This window comes from Zea mays, chromosome 1 (genome assembly GCF_902167145.1).
Source record: "Zea mays cultivar B73 chromosome 1, Zm-B73-REFERENCE-NAM-5.0, whole genome shotgun sequence".
Classification (NCBI taxonomy): Eukaryota; Viridiplantae; Streptophyta; class Magnoliopsida; order Poales; family Poaceae; genus Zea; species Zea mays.
Window position 1 is genome coordinate 19,499,229 of NC_050096.1, and position 17,543 is coordinate 19,516,771.

Here is a 17,543-nt window from a genome sequence, read left to right on the forward strand (position 1 = left end):
CCTTCACAGGCAGCCGACTGGGGGTTGCCGCTAACCCACACCTAGAACTCGTCGTAATCTTGGAACTCCTGGAAGTCTCCTTCCACAGCTTCATCTTCGCCTGAGCAGTGGTTGCAATGCTGACAACCTGGGGATGGGGGGGGGTTTGGTGTGTAGAGCAAGGGTGAGTACACATCAACATACTCAGCAAGTATCCTGTTTGGCTGTGGTGGACTAGCTGTATGTGGGGATAAGTCAAGCAGTTGCTTTTAGTTGGTCAGATTATTACTTACTAGTAGAAAGCCAAGTTTTAGCATTAACCCAAGTTATTAACCCGATGTACCCTTTCCAAACGGAAAGAATACCACTTACCAGCACCATGGTCATAACCAAAACCATCAATCTCATAACCACCTGTACCAAAGCATCTCTGATCAAGTACCACTAATCATTGGAGCTCCCTTGGCCGCTCATAACCGTGAGCACGGCTGATATATCAGTTTTCAAACACTCTGCAGAGGTTGTGCACTTTACCCACAAGCCGTGATTCCCATTCTGCCCGGAGATCATGACTCTCCATTGATCACTACCAAGGTGACCCAGCAGGGCATCACTACGTAGCCTTTACAAAGAATCCCCGGGGCTGTAGCCACCCGTTAGGTTTCCTAAATGCACCGCACTCCTCCCCAAGGGGCGAACCCAAACTTGGCAGAGCGAGCCGCATACACCGAGCCCCATTGACGGCACGACGGCTAAGTGAACTACACCCCGGATCCTCTAATTATTCAGCTAAGGGCATCCCATTCCACCCTCATGGTTGCACTGTTTTCCCGGGCGGTCATCCATAGAACAGGTCCTTACGGAGAGGCACTCGAGAAACCGCTCGAGCCCCCTTGATGACCACAAGTACAACATCATCATAAGAGAAGGGAAAACAACGTATCATAGATAATCTCATCATGTTCATTGATTAGAGTTTAAGCAATAGCATAAAGCTAAACAGTAATAATCCAACCCAGATAGGTAAACAAGGACATGGATAACAAAAGCTAGTCAATCCTTAGGCATAAATGTGTAAAGCGGGAGGTGAATTAAGTAATGAATAGGACATAGATAGGTCAAGGGACACTTGCCTCCACCAACCGACTGCTGCTCAGGGGCTTCTCCTGCGAGTTCCTCGGGCTCTTCAACCGGATCGTTCTCTAAGCGGGTGCAAACATACATACATCCATCCATTGAAATTAGGAAACCAACAGTACACCATACAAGAGAACAAGTAAAGCAAATATGCATAGAATACCACATACGATAATGAATTTACCTTGGTTAGAAAGAAACGAGGGAAAGTTTCGCAGGGGTTGAGGCTTATACTCGAGGAACACTACGGGTAAACGAAAGACTAGACGTCACGTGCTCTAGTTTTAATTAGTTTTAACAAAAGAATTAGCTACATGCACTAATGTAATCGCAACCACTTTTAGTAGATTAACATTGAACGAGATAGATGATTAGTTATACGAATTAACTAACGTAACCAATTTCCAAATTGAGACTCCTATCTTATTAATATAAACGACATGATTAGCGCATATAGGAGACGGGGGGGGGGGGGGGGGGTAGACGAGGGGTTAGGGGGTAGACGAGGCACGACGAGTCGTGCCAAGGCACGCGCACTACGCGGGCACGCACGCGAGGCCGCACGCACTCGCCACGGACTAACCGTACGCACGTCGGGGCCGTGCGCTAGCCGAGCTCAAAGCCGCGCGCCATAGGCACGCTGGGCCAAGCTCGAGGCCACGCAGGGGCCGACATGACGCGAGCAAGGCACGGCGGGGCGAGCGGACAAGCACGCCGGGGCCAGCGAGCGCGAGCGAGCGAGGACGCGGCCGGACGAGGCCGAGCGCGGGGACGGGCGGTCGAGCCGGGGCACGGGGGCGGTTGAACCGGGGGGGGGGGGGGGGCGCCGAGCTCGCCGGGAGGCGGGCGCGCGCGGGCGGCTCGCCGGAGCGGGCGCGAGGGCGGGGCCGAGCGGGGCCGGGCGAGGGCGGCTCACCGGACGGCGGCGAGGCGGGGCCGACGCGGGCGCGGGGCTCGCCGGGGGCGAGGCAGCCGAGGGCGGCCAAGCCGGGGGCGGGGCCGAGGGGCGCGGCCGAGCGCGGGACGGGGCGGGGGCTCGCCGGAGCGGCCGGGCGCGGGCTCGCCGGAGCGGCCGGGCGCGGGGAAGGGCCGGGGTCGGGGACGGGCCGGGCGGCTCGCCGGGGGCGGCCGGGGCGGCGAGGCGGGGCGGGCCGGGGCGAGGCGAGGGCGGGCTCGCCGGAGCGGCCGAGCCGAGCGGCCGGGGGCGGGGACGGGCCGGGCGGCCGGGGTCACCGGGGCCGGGGCGGACGAGGGCGAGGGCGGCCGGGCGCGGGAGGCCGCGGGCAACCGGGGGAGAGGCGGCGCGGGCGGGGCCGAGCCGGGGAGGTCGGGGCGCGGGCTCGCCGGGGGCCGAGGCAGCTCGCCGGGGCCGGACGGGGTCGGGGCGGGGGCGGCTCGCCGAGGCGGGGGCGGGCGCGGCGGCGCCGACCGAGGACGGCGCGGGGGCGGCCGGGGGAGGCCGGACGCGGGACGCCGGGGCGGGGGCGGCCGAACCGGGTGGCCGGGCGGGCGAGGGAGGAGGGAGAAGGGGGAAGGAGAGGGGAGGAGGGGGGCCTCACCGGAGGGGGGCGGCGCGGCGGCGGCGGCGCTAGGGCAAGGGCGGCGCGGTTAGGGTTTGGGGAGAGAGAGAGAGCGAGAGAATGACGGGCGGGGCCCGCGGGGGGGATTTTGGGAAAAAAAAGAAAAGGGTGGGGGGGGCGGCTGGGCCGGATGGGCCCAAAGTGGGGGAAGGGGGGGGGGGGGGCGCGGCTGGGTCGGCCGGGGGGCCCACGCGGGAGGGGAGGGGGGGAGGCGCGGCTGGGCCGGCGCGCAAGGGGGAGGGGGGCGGCTGGGCCGAAATGGGAAAGGGAGGGGGGGAGAGAAAAATAAAGAGTTTTCTTTTTCTAAAATCTAATTTTCTCGGGGTGAAAGCTTTTACGTTTTAAACAACCAAAAGTATGCATGGTTCGGCATGGTGCATCACACGAAATAAAGTGTTTTAAGGTTTTGCTTTACACGAGGTCTAAAGCCAAAACCCGCTGCGACTTTGGAAAAGATCAAGGCTTAGCGAGAAGAAAAGGGAAAAGGAAAGAGTAACGCCTGAATTTGGTGAGAGAAAAGAAGAAAAAAATCTACCCCCAAATTCAGGGCGTTACATTGGTTTCATGTTTAATAGGAGAACTAATGCAGAAGTGAAATAAAACTTATTCAGAGTTTAACCTTTAAACCGTTTAGTTAAATAGTTGACAAATAATATGATTATTGGCTTGGTTTCTTTGTTGTTGTAAACCTCGTCAATAAAAAAATTGGTGTGTAGTCTTCGCATAGTGCAATTTTTAAAGGTGTATCGCTGATGTAGTAGATGTAAGAAAAAAATATGTGATGGTAAAAGCAGTATTAAAGAGTGTTGTGTAAATCAATGCAGTAGCTATACGTTGTGGTGATAACAGAAATATACATACCTTGTCCCTAATAAAAATGACTCTGACACTACTTGGGTTGTTGTGACCAGCAATGGGAATATTATTAAAAGTCACCTACAATGCTTCAAAGTTAGCAAAGCTTATGATGAGCATATAGAAACGTCACTGAAGATCTTAATGTGCATATACGAACATGACTGCAGTACAAATGACAAGGCAAATGGAACAAAATAAATTAAGAAAGATACGATATCCAAACAACTGATCATATCATTCTATAAAATAGGCTAAGGGATGAAGTAATTGCCTCGCTGATGTCCTTGAGGAGCAGGGGTACTACTTAACGCTAGAAAGAAGAAGCCAAAGCACCAACTGAATTGGTGGTCTATTTATTGTTAACATGGTAAAGCTAGAAGGCATGTTCGAAAACAAAGCTCGCAAAATACAGGAATGGTTGGTGCAGTGCTCATCTTTTTTTTACGAAATTAGGTGGGCCATTGATATTTGAGCAGACTGAATAATAAGGAGCTATTCATGAATATGTAAAATCTAGAAAAATTGAACTGATAAAAGCAAATATGGAACAGTGCCGCCTAAACTCGACAGCTTGGTGTCCTCAACATGTTGAATCTCGCACACAACCAGATCTCAGGTCTGATTTTGACGACGGTCACAAAACTGAGCGGTCTCTATGAGCTAAATCTGTCACAGAATTACCTGTCCGGCTTGATCCCTTCGGATATCAGCAAGCTACAGGAGTTGCAGAGCCTGCTGGACTTGAGCAACAACAATCTCGGTAGCCACATCCCTGAAAGTTCAAACTAAAAAAAACTAGAAGCATGAAGCAATTAGTCAAGAAAAAAAGTGTCCCACTATAGAATCGGACTAGGATACAGCCTTAAACTTTTAGTTTGACATGTATTAACGCCATTCTTTCATCCTGGTCTACTAATGCCTCTCTTTTAGTTCAACACACATTGATGATCGATAAAATAAATAGTCAAAATTAGATGAAGGCGGATATTGTGGGGCGAGAAGGTGAAGGAAAATAAGGGCGAGTAGTGCGTACTGGGTAGTAGCAATTTTTGAGATATGTATAACTCATGTGATATGACATCGATAACAATGTTTGATAAAAAAAAACTTCACATAGAAAAAATACCAGTACATGTTAGAAAAAATATGGGGCATGGCTTGTATCGCAGTAAAATACCATTATTGTAGGCCACAATGCTTGAGAGCATGTGTTAAGGAGTACAACATGGAAAGGGTTTTAACAAACAACCATAATTAATTAATAAATTCACTGCATTCTGTACTTTGTTGAATGGACGGCTGCCCAAAAATAGTATGTTTTTATACAGAGTTAGCCAGATGGCTATTGTTGCGATTATTCTTCATTATTATTATTCTATATAATTATTGGGATGTAAGAATGCATGAGAAAACACAACTGTGCAGTTTTTATTTTGAACAGTCGTAACAATAAGAAACAAATATAATAGTAGATGAATATATATGTGAAAAATGTATAGGTACACACATTTGCACCGAAAAAAACATTTCATTTAAAACATATCTAATGTTTTGGAAAAGGAATTTTAAAACTAATGCAAATTTAATTAACAAGAGACTACGTAAAGAAAGAGACATAATTCTAGAAGTAAGGTTCAAATACATACATATCTTTCAGTGAGTTTTTTTTCTTTGAGAGTGAATAGGATGGTCATTAGAGTAACAAAATGGTCATTTGATAGAGAGGAAAGGGAAACAATAGTTGTGTAATTCCTCGTAATGAAGAAACACACACTAACGTAAGTGGTTCAAAGATGAATATATATGTGGAAAATGTATAGGTACACACATTTACAACGGGAAAAATGCACAATTCATTTAAACCATATATAATCTTTTTTAGAAAATGATTTGGAAAATTAAATGTAATTTAATTAACAAAAGGCTACGTAAAGGAAGAGGCATAATCCTTGAAGGTTGAAATACATACCTATCTTCTAATGAGGTTCTTTCTATTGCAGAGTGAATAGAATAGTCATGAGAGTAATGAAATGGTCATTTGACAAAGAGGAAAGGGAAACAATAGTTGTTTAGTTCCTTGTAATGAAGAAAAACACACACTGATGTAAGTGGTTTAGAGAATTCAGTGGTCCCTCGTATGGAAGAAGAACACACACCCTAATGAAGAAAAACACGCTATTAACAAACACATGTTCAGAGAATTCAGTATGTAAAATTGGGTAGAAAACATAAGCGTTGATACACCCCTGTGAATTTTTAAAAAGGAGCAGTCTTTGTTATGAATCGAGGTGTGCATCTTCTGATATGAAGTGGGTATGTTTCGATAAAGAACATTTTCACATTTTTGTAGGAAAGGAACCCTTGGAGGACCTGGTGTTATACGAAATCTGTACCTTTGGAAGAGAGATACCTCAAATGCGACTTGAAAGAGCCCCACCGTAAGAAGCTAATATGGAGGGCACTCATATATATAAATGCAACATGCAAAGTCAATATGAGTAATGAACTTAGTAACCTAATTATTTCTTGCGCGTCGTGATGAATATGTATGTACGTGTGTGGATATAATCACCAGAAATTGCATGTGTTGTATACATGCATATGTATCGATGGAACATGAATAGGAAAATGAATATATACACTTTTCATATGTATCAATGGAACATGAATAGGAAAATGATTATATACACTTTTCACATGTATCAATGGAACATGAATAGGAAAATTAATATGTAAGCTTTTCATAATGTATATATAGAAAAAATGCAGCAAGGGAATAAGTGAATGCATACATGACTTAATGGGACATAATTAAAATAGGAGGGGTGTCAATGTATTATGTAAACTACCTCTTGTAATTAAAGTCCAATTTTCTGAAAATTTAGAGATGCTTTTGCTCAGTGCACGGGACAAACCTGCACAGTCGGTTAGAAAGTATGGTAATAAGCGATCGTTAATCTTAGTAAATAAATATAGAATGGGCGCATTTGTTAGGAGCAAATGTGGATTTCAATTGTCAATATCCAAATTCAATGGCACAGTCAGTTAGAAAGTAGGTTAATAAGCAATCATTAATCCAGTAAACAAATATAGAAAGTGGAGGGGGGTGCGGCAATGCGAAGGGCACGCGCTGGCCGTGGACCGTGGTGGAGCACGACGGCACCAGCGACCCGCCCACCGGCCGCGTCCTCACTGGATCCTAGCTGTGGGACTCGTCCCTGTTCATGGACGCCTACTTCACAGCGGACTCCCCCGCCAGATGCCGCATCTGTGGTGCCACCGTCGTGGGGCTCGGTGCCGACACGGTCTGCCTCGGCGCCGCACACTACGTGCTCGCAGGTGTGGTCGCGCTGCTATCGAGCCTCAAAGCCAACATGGTCGCCAACAGGGTCAACGTCGCCGGGCCCACATGCGCATTGTGAAGGTGGGGAATGCAGATTCTTGGCGAATGAATAGGGGAGAGGGTGGGGTTGGGTGGCAATGACGGGCATACCTTCCTGCAGGTGTGAGGCAAGGCGAGGAAGTCTGGAAGTGGACACAGTCGGTGTGGATCTGGAGCGCCTCCTCCTCCGGCATCAATGGCGTTGCGGCGACGCCCACGATAGTGGGAGACTCGATACCGCCTCGGCCCGCGCGGTCTACTGCGACGGCGTGACCGCGTGAGGGGATGGGGGTAGTGTTGCTGGCGGCACGACAGCGGGAGCGGGGCATGTGTAGATTCGTCTGGAACATTCATGGGCTAGCTGCTGTACGCGATGAAGGATCCAGAATTCGAAGCGGTGGCGGCTGTCACCGGAGCTGCGGGCAGGCGGGGGAAGGTGGGGGTGGAGGGGGGAAGGGGGAGGGAGCGCGCTTACCTAGACCTTTGCGGCGCCGGCGGAGGGAACCAGAGTTCAAAGCGGCTGTCGCCGGAGCCACAAGCGAGCGGAGGAGGGTGGGGTTTCGGGGAGGAGGGAGCACGAGATGTACGGGAAGGAGACGCAGAGAGGATGCGAGGAGTCGTCATCTGGAAGCATCTACACACGAACGCACAGGAGAGAATGGGAACCAACGATCCACAATCGAACGGCCAAGAAAATTTTGTCGACGTGGGCGCATGTGGGAGCAGATTTCCTTTCTGCTTTATTAATAAGGAAATTACCGTTTTGTTTTTTTTTCGAGAACCGCTATGTTGACCAAAAGTTGAGTTTCATATTTTTACATATGAAACTGAAATAAATACAAAACTATGGTGGTTTTCGTTTTTCGTTCATTATCAGTAATGGTAAATTTTATCGGTTACCGGTAAATGCTTGGCGAGAAACACAACACTGCCTGTGACATCGTGTGCGTCTGTGCCGAAAGCTAGGACGCGGGACTGAGGACGCGGGCTTGCTACCTACTAGTCCAATTGAGGTCGAGGAGCCGCACAGCAGGGCAGAGCCAGAGCCCATTCAGGTCGAGGAGTAGGACTGGACAATCGATATTTTTTAAACATCGGTTCAGTTTTTAGGTTTTATAGAAACTTAGAACTGATCAATTTACTAGAAAATAAAAACCTACGAGTCGATTTTGGTTTTTTTTACTTTGATTTTTCGACAAAAGCCAAACACCAAACTTATAATCAAGAAGGTTACAAGGCAGCACATACACAAATTTACATGATAGATTTTACACAATTTTAAAAAGTAAAAAATATATATGTATAAGGATTTAGAGATTCATCATACATCACATACAAATAATTGAATAACACTTTTTATTGTAGCATACATTTAGTTTACATAATCAAAGAGTCAAATTTCAGAATTGGTAAAGTTTGGTATTTTAGTTTTTTTAACATTTCAGTTCGGTGTATGGCAAAAACTGATTACAATTTCGAACATCAAACTTCGTAAACACAAAAACCGAAACTAAACCGAGTTATAAAAAACTGAAATTTCGGTTCAGTTCGGTTGTTTTTTGTTTGTGCTAAAAAAATACCCACCCCTATGACGAGTTTTTTTGGTTTGTGCTAAAAAAATTACCCACCCGGCCACCCCTATCGAGGAGTTTTGCTCTCCAGCGGTAACCAGGGACGTTTTGGGTAGACTTAACTTGTGATTGGATACTATTGAGAACTACGTTACCACGGATCACCAGATCCGCTCCCTTCCCTCCCGTCAGCAGTAGAGGCGCGAGAAGTTGTGGAAGACCCGTCTCCCTTCCCATTAGCACAACAGAGGAAACACAATAGACACGATGTAGGGTTGGGCCTCTGGCCTCTTTCTCTTCTCTATTCCATATGAGGGGTACATGTTCTATATATAGAGACGCGATAGCCCTCAGGGCTATATTCGGTATTTGCCCACATAACCCTTCATTAGGGTTTCTCAACACTCCCCCTTGGGCGAATACCGCGACCAACACATGCCTCGTTAAAACTCCAAAAAACCCAGTGGGAAAAATATGGAGAAAGAGTGCATGGTGATACAAATTGCATTTGCACTTTGTTGCCTCGTTAAAAACCTCATGTGAGAAACTTCAAGAAAACTCACCAAGGGAAAAAGAGTACAACAGTTGTCATCGGGACAGATTTCGATCCTCTAGGATCTAGATTCTACCGAATCTTCTACAAAGGCTAACTTTAGAAATGTGCTCCCCCTGATCCTTGCAAAACTGTATCAATATGGCAAAATATTTTCTTCTGGAAGTATATGCACATATAGATTTAGCAAACAGATTGCATATCCTTGCAAAGATTATTTCAGGAACTTCACCTCAACTCACTTCTAGGATACATGAGGTAAGTGCACGTATCAACATAAATAAGCCACTTCAACTAGTGGTGTTCGATCGACCAGATCTACATATTTGATAGAAACTTCCATAAAGGTTCACATATTGATCATCAAGCTAACGCCTTCAGGGCATAGAATATGACATTTATTGTCACACGATTGTGATCAATATAAGCATTCGCTCCCCCTGACGATGACATATGTCAAAGTCGTTATCCCTCATAACTCAAGCATATTCTTCAAGATATATATCTCATTGTTCATCTGGAATAACGAGAATGGATGAGGTTGGGGTGCTATCATTTTCTATCTTACACCACAATTTATACATAGTTGTGCAAAGCAAATAATATGTCCTTCAATAGGACTTAGGGGATAATATAGTTGCAATAGTACATATTCTAAATATGACACATCGCTCGAGGCGTTCATCCATTGCAACATCTATGATGGTGTCACAAAAGTCCATCTAAGATCGTAATCCATCAGGGATTTTTCATCGATCAGATACATCATTATAGTCTGTCATTCTGGCATAATGGGGATATTTTGCCAGTAACACCTAAACCTTATAGGTTTCTGCCATCAGGGCTTTAGAGGATACCGTAATTCCACATCTAGTGGAAATTACCATGAGTAAAACTCATGGAAAGCACATATGCTTATTTGGTGAACTTCAAGTCCTTTGGTACCTCATCTTATTCCTTTTTGGGTCTGTATGGGTCTTTATCCCTTTATAGGGATTATCAAACTTTGGTGTTCAACACAGACTTTGTTTCTTCTGGATAGGTTCCATCTAGGAACGATAGTCTCAACTACGAGATATTCTCCCTACATAAGAGAGTGATCATTCATCAGGAATGTATTATTCGGTATGAGATTTATATGTTCCATATTTATAATTCAAAGATATGTGTCCTCCTAGGATCTCATGACGGATCTTCAGAATCCTATTAACTGCATATTTTAATTCATGCCATTTGCCAGATATATTACATAGCGGAACAGTGTTTATTCAACACATACGTGGGATGGGTCTTTCACAAGACCGCTTGAACCATCGCATTCACCACACATTATTTCAATAGTGCCCATAAATGTCCGAACTTCAAGCTCATGACTTTCATTTTGCGATTATTGGTTCAGCCTCGATTGCATTTATCAATGACCCGATAAGAGAGCTTAAAGCACTCATGCCTAGGACTTTGTTTTGGATCCATTTGCAATCTAGAGGGGTAAGATAGGTGTCGACATATTTGTCTCCCACATTTAATAATGATCTCCGTCATTTCCCAAAACGAAAGATTCATTGTTCCGTATTTCCAGCACAATGATATTGCGCGCATTGCTAGGAACTTCATCATGAAGATGAACCTCTTCGTGAGGCAAATCACCAGCAGGGTGAGTTCATCGGAGGAGAGTTATTTACAGACCACGTGAATCTGCAATCAGAACATATGCTTTGACTAAGGCCAATGGATCATATTCGCAGGCGTCCCCGAGAATAGATCAAATACCGATAAGTCAAATGTGGATATGATATTAATCCCGGGTATATCCACATCTACATCAGGTAGAAGCATTCAGACCAATATGGTTACTCCTCAACGATTTCTGGCAAACTCCATATACACATGAGTACACACCGAACGACAGGTTCAGTTTAGCTTTTGTGCGTTTTATAGAATATTGAGGCATTACACTATATGGGCATTCCTCCCCCTAATGCCGAGATGTTTTAAAAGCATACAGATAAAATCCCCAACCACAATCATCCAGTTGTGGGCAATGTATGCTATTGTGGTGATTTATTTGGGAAATCTTACGCACATTACAGAGAGAGGTTTTATGCAGTGAGCTTTGGACTTAGATTAATGTAGTGGCATGAATACTACATATTTGTCCTTCAACATGAAGGGTTAGTCTCAACATCCAGCGAGACACGCAACAACAAGTTGCTTCATGGTTACAATTCTGCAAACTTATTGTTATTACTACCAAATGCATAGTCAATCTTTAAGATTTAGACTGATATGCGCAACACTATTTTATCCATAAGGGTCCTTCAGGGGCTCATGCATACCATTCGTTTGGAGCCATTAGTTGACTTCAGATCAACAAGTAAAATGACCATCAGGGTCTAACGCTCACAAAGTCATTCACTGGTTGCATTGTGCTTTTAAGCACATAGGAAAAATGTGTGTGTTTATATTGGTAGTGAAGTGCACGGCATCAGGCCAATGCTGCCAAGCAAAGATTTTTATATGCAGAGATGTATAGTCCAGCTCATTTTATTATTGCCCATGGTTTACCCAATTACTCATACCGTTCTGAAAGTGGGTATCGATTTATGCAACATTTTTAGGTATTATAATTTTGAGAGAGAATTTATAACAATAGTTAATAAATTGTGATGCTGTTCGGTAATCTTGTTGGTCCTATGCTCGTGGACCAGATTGAGGGGCTCTCAATCGGTCTTGTACCGGAGGCGTCAACCTGTCAAAAATAGGTGATTGAGGTGCCCCCAGGCGGGGTATTGTGGTATCCTGAATGGATACGGTGACGCGCCCCACATTTGATTCGGGATATATGGTAGCGGTGGTATGTATGTATAATGACATGTCATGGGTGTATGTGGAGGTGGAGGTGTCCACGCAGGTACGTAAGGTCTTAATTGAACATTATGACGTCCTGTCCTTTCCGATTGGTGTTGTGGTCTAATCGGCCTAACCTGCTGTCGCACTTGGGTGGGTAAGCGAGGTCGCTTTGGTGGCCGGTCGCTGGGGCCGACCTTCTTTTTCACATATTTACACAATAATTGATCAAAGGTCGGGCTGGATTTTACCAACCGACCAGTTGCCTTGAACGTGTTAGTTTTCTACGTACCTATTTTCTGGTCGTCGTGGTTTGAAGGTACGTGGTCGTCGTGGCTCTTAGGCGTTGCCGGACTATCCGCTGGAACGCTCCGGACCGTCTGGTGATGTTACAGACCGTCCGTGCCTGGGCACTGGACCGTTCGCGATGCGTAGTATGGGTTCTCGCGCATGTCTCCTTATCTATGCTTGCCCTCCAGTGCCGAAGGTTGGGATGGTCACCTTCAGTGTCTCCCCTCCATCAGGAGTCTTCTCGGTCACCACTTTCCTGCAAGAGATTTTGTTGTTTCCATCGGCCTCCCGTGCGTTGCCGATGATGACTTCTTTGTCTTTGCCCTTATCAGCTGTGCTGGGCCGAATTAGCACCTTTTTGCCATTGAAGTCGATCATATTCATTGGGAAGGGCTCCGTGTCCTCCTGAAATTTCAATCGTCCCTCGTTAATGGCCGATTGGATTTGTCGTCGAAATACATTACAATCATTAGTGCCATGGGAAAATGAGTTGTGGCACTTGCAATATGCGCAACGCTTTAGTTCGTCGGCGGGTGGAACGGTATAATCAATCTTAGTGTTACCATTTTTAGTAATTCATCGAATATCTTATCACATTTGGCAACATTAAATGTAAACTTAATCTCCTCCTGCCGCTTCTTTTGAACTGACTGCAAGGAGGAGCAAGCCGAAGATTTGGCCTGTTCGGGCCAAACTATTTCGGCAGTGTAAACTTCCTTTGGTTCATCGTCCGAACTACTTTGATTATGTTCTACTATATGGACATTATGATGAACCGTTTTGACTAGTTCTTTGCTTCGGCTTTCACAAGCCAAAGCTCTCTGATGTAATTATGCTAGCGTAAAGAACTGGATGCTTTCTAATTTCTCTTTTAAATAATAGCGCAATCCATCAAAGGCTATTCCTGCCAGTCGTTTATCTGTTAAATGAATTTGAAAACATTGGTTTCTCATATCCCGGAATCTCTGGACGTAATCACTAACCGATTCATCCTTTTCTTGTCGTAGGGACACTAATTCTACTAAATCTAGCTCATAGTCGCTAGAGAAGAAATGTTCATGAAATTTTTGTTCTAAGTCTCCCCATGATAAAATGGAATTAGGAGGGAGCATGGCATACCATGTGAATGTAGTCCCTGTCAAAGATAATGAAAATAAACGTACACGGAATGACGGAATGCTTCGGTGTCGGCCAATTCTCCTAACTGTGCTAAGAATTGGTCTATGTGCTCACGCGTGCTCTTTCCTTGGTCACCCAAAAACTTTGCAAATTCGGGTATTTTGGTCCCCTGTGGGTATGGGAGACGGTCAAACTGGCTATTATAAGGTCTCCGATATGACTGCCCCCTGGGGACTATACTAACTCCGAGCTTATCTCGGAACGCCCTAGCTAGTTCCTCTCTTACTATATCGATGGCAGCCGGTGGGAGACCACCGGCTCTTTTGGTCCAATATGGGTGAGTTTGTTTGGATGTTGGTATGTTGTTTTCCTCCCCATTGGTTTGGGTTTTGCGGCGCGTTAATACGTGCCCTATGAGGCTCATAGGACTGGCCACTCCTTTCTGGCCTTCTAGGGGCCGGGAAGTACTCACTCTCACGGGTTTGGTAGATTATATTATGGTGTTGGTGTGTCTTATGGTGAGATGGGGAGTCTAGCTGGGACGGATAAGGAGTTGGATATCCATCCTCCTAAAAAAACTCTATGCCGGACCGTCCAGTTAAATACACGGACCGTCTGGCTCTGTGCGCGGACTGTCCGGCCATGTGGTCGGACCGTCCGACATTATATTCGGACTGTCTGGCGTCATACGCGGACGATCCAAATGGGTTATCTAGGGTTTGAACGGTATGTGGCGGCTTGGGTGCAGGCCTCGGTAATTTGCTTCTAAAAATGGGATCGGCCGCCGCTGACCTGGACGGTCCGTGCTCACGTGCGGACGATCCGGACATATGCAGATCGGCAAATTTATTGCCGATGTGCGTGGGAGGCTGTTGTTACCCAAGGTACATGTCTGTCGGCATCCCATAAAGGGGTTGTGACTGGTCGTGACAACCTGTAGCCGATGAATTACGTGTGTATTCCCTCAGTTCAACCTCGTGCGAAGGAAGATTTGCAATAGTAGACTTATCAAGCGCACGCACTAGCCTTTTATGATCATTTTGTATATCCACTACGATACGTTGCATCTGCTTTCGCTGTTTGTCTATGTAAGCTTTAAGAGATTAGAGTTCATTGGTGCTACTTACATTAGGGGTAATCGTAGTAGGTCGGAGCGAAGCCAGATCTGTCGCCCGTTGCCGAACGACTTTGTTGTTCCTGTCTACCTTGAAGTCGGCCAGGAATTTTGCTTTTGCTTCTTAGATTAGCTGCTCCTGGCGCTCCTCGAACAGGAGCTGTTCTTCAGCCAGCAAGGTTTCCCATGTCGGCGTGATGATATTGCTGGTGGAAACTTCAGAGCTATCTTTTGAACAGGCCATTGAGGGCCGATCTCGATAGGTCTATATGAAATTGTCCCCAGCGGAGTCGCCAAAAAGTGTGTTGGCACCTTTTTCGGGCGCCAATCGCTCAACAAGAACCGGCGTCGGTGCTTTCTGGTCAGGGGCAGATGGTCCGCGGCTAGGGACCGGACGATCCGCGACCTGGCGTAGGGCTAAGGTTTCCTTCCTGACGACCGGACGGTCCGCGCCCTAGGGCCGGACGGTCCGCGCGTGCGCAGGGAGCAGCGAAGGTCGCCGGCGGCGCCTAGATCTCGCTCCCGGGAGGGACCCCGTCGGGGAGGAGAGATCATAGGTGATGTCTAGGTTCGGGCAGACCGACCTAGACTCCTCTAATCGACGTAGAGTCGAAGAGAAGCGGAGAATTTAAGGGATTGAGAGGCTAAACTAGAACTACTCCTAATTGTACAGAAAATAAATACGATATAGAAGCGTTATTGATTCGATTGATGATACCAAATCGGTCGTATTCCTCTGTATTTATAGAGGAGGGGGACTGGACCCGTTACAAACAAACTTCCCTAGCTAATTCCGAGAATCTAGCCAATAAACACAGCAAGAAACTCGGAACCTAATCTGTTGTGTGCGCGCGAGCCCGTTCGCCGCTCAGTTTGGTACTCAACAAGTAATACACACCACACAGGAACCCAGGAGCACCTCAAGATTAGTAGGAAAAAAAAGGAACCAGTTGCCAGTTTGCCACTGCACTGCACTGTTGTTTCCCAGCGGCTATTTGTTAGTGAAGCTCTTCCACCGGAACAAGCTGCCAACCTTGCGCAGGACCACCCGCCGCCGGGCGGGCAACCTCGGCATCGACGAGAACACGCCCAAATCACCACTCCTCTGGTCGTCCATCGTGCCAAATATGTCGTACGCCGAGCCTTCGAAGGTCTCCGACAGCTGCCGCGGCCGCGTGATTCCGGCCGGCGGCCTTATCTTCGAGTCCGACGGGTACTTCTCGAGCCCCGGCGGTCCGACCCTCATACGCGGCGTCGGGATCTCCTCCGCGTCCAGCTTCGCGGCCGTGGGGCTCGACGACGTCGCCACGAGCATGCCCTGAAGCTCCTTGACGCTGTCGCGCGCCGCGGCCTCGCTGACCCGGAGGCACTCCAGCTCCTGCTTCGTGCACTTCACGGCGGTGTCCTTGTCGCCGAGCACGCCCTTGAGCAGCGCGTTCTCGCTCCTCGCCTCCTCCAGCGCCTCCTTCGCCACCTTGGTGTCCTTCACCGCCTGCTTCAGGATGTCCCGCAGCTTGGCCACCTCGGCCCGCCAGGAGCGCTGCGAATCCAGCAGCCGCGCGTTCTCGCGCCGCGCCTCGGCGAGATCGGCCTCCGTCGACTTCATGCACGCCGTGAACCCGGCCTCCTTGCCCCGCCACGCGGCGAACGACTCCTCGGCTTCGGCCCGGAGCCGCGCCGCCTCGTCCGACAGGGCCCGGAGCTTCTCGTCCTTGCGCTTCGCCGACATGTGCAGACGGTCGGCGTCCAGCCTGGCCGACTCCGCCTCGTGCTGCGCGCGCGCCAGCTGCTGCTTCGTCGTGTGCAGCTCCGCGTTCACCTCCTTGAGCGCCAGCACGAACTCCTCCATCGCCTTCTTGCTCTTCTCCTCCGCCGCCAGCGCCACCCGCAGCTCGCCGTGGACCCTCTGCATGTCGCGGTCGCGCCGGTTCCTCGGCGTCGTGGCGACGGGGGTTCTGGCGGCCTCGAGCCTCTGGACGATCTCCTGCAGCGACGCGATCTCGAGCTTGGCTTCCTCGAGCGATATCTTGGTGCCCTCCAGCTGCTTCGTCTGCACTGCCAGTGAGTCCAGCATCCGTTTCTCGGATTCCCGCGACACGTCGAGCTCGGCCTCGAGCGTCTCTATCGCGGTGCGGTCATTGGCCGAAGCCAGCGCCTTCCAGTCGGTCACATCCAGGACGCAGTTCGCGCGGTCTCGCTCGTCGCGCACCTTGCGCAGCTCGCCCCGAAGCTGGGCGACCTGATGATCCATGTCCCGCCGGCTTTCCTGCATCTCTTCCTCCACGGATTGGAGCGGTTCTTGAAATGCTGCACGGCGATCGGAGCAAGGGGTCTTGGAACCTGGAGGGTCGGCGATTGGAAATGCGCTAAAATTTGAGGCATTCCTAGGAAGCGGATAATAAAAGGGGGACGTCCTCGCAGGCATGCATGGATTTGCTAAACCTGTGATGTGGAATGCCAGTCTAATCTTGGAGCGAATCCTGAACTGGCGGCTCCAGCTATATAGGAGTATTTTGTGCATAACCACCACTGCTATATTTGGATTTTGGAGCAAATGAGCTTCACGTGCGATATCACCCATGAGTGCAAACAAAAGACTGACCATTATGGCACCACGATTATATGGCTATTTGTTCCTCATTTGCATAAAACTCTAACTCATTAGCCCAACTAGGGCTGGGCATTCGGTTTTTTTCTTAACTTCGATTCGGTTTTTCAGTTTTAAAAAACTTGTTCTTCATACATTAGAAACCGATCGGTTTTCTAGAAAATGAAAAACCGAGAAATTCGGTTTCGGTTTTTTACTTCGGTTTTTCGGTAAAAACCGAATACCAAACTTATACTCAAGACAATACATACAACAAGTTTACATGATAGATTACACATAATTTTAAAAAATAAAAATTATATAGGCTCAAATATTTAGAGATACATCATACATCACATACAAATAAGTGAATAATAATTTAATTGTATCACACATTTAGTTCACATAATCTAATAGTCAAATTTGAGAATTGATAAAGTTTGGTATTCGGTTTTTTTGGTATTTCGGTTCGGTATACGGTGAAAACCGATTACGATACCGAAAACCGAACTTCTTAGATACAAA

General features: G+C 47.6%; 1 protein-coding gene across 1 annotated transcript; it reads right to left on the reverse strand.

Moving 5' to 3' along the window:
• Positions 1-15,162: 15,162 nt before the first annotated feature.
• On the reverse strand, positions 15,163-16,823 carry LOC103631838 (uncharacterized abhydrolase domain-containing protein DDB_G0269086-like). The gene has a single exon (XM_035962935.1). The coding sequence runs from the start codon at positions 16,701-16,703 to the stop codon at positions 15,423-15,425; it is 1,281 nt and encodes a 426-aa protein (XP_035818828.1). The 5' UTR covers positions 16,704-16,823; the 3' UTR covers positions 15,163-15,422.
• Between the last annotated feature and the right edge of the window lie 720 nt (positions 16,824-17,543).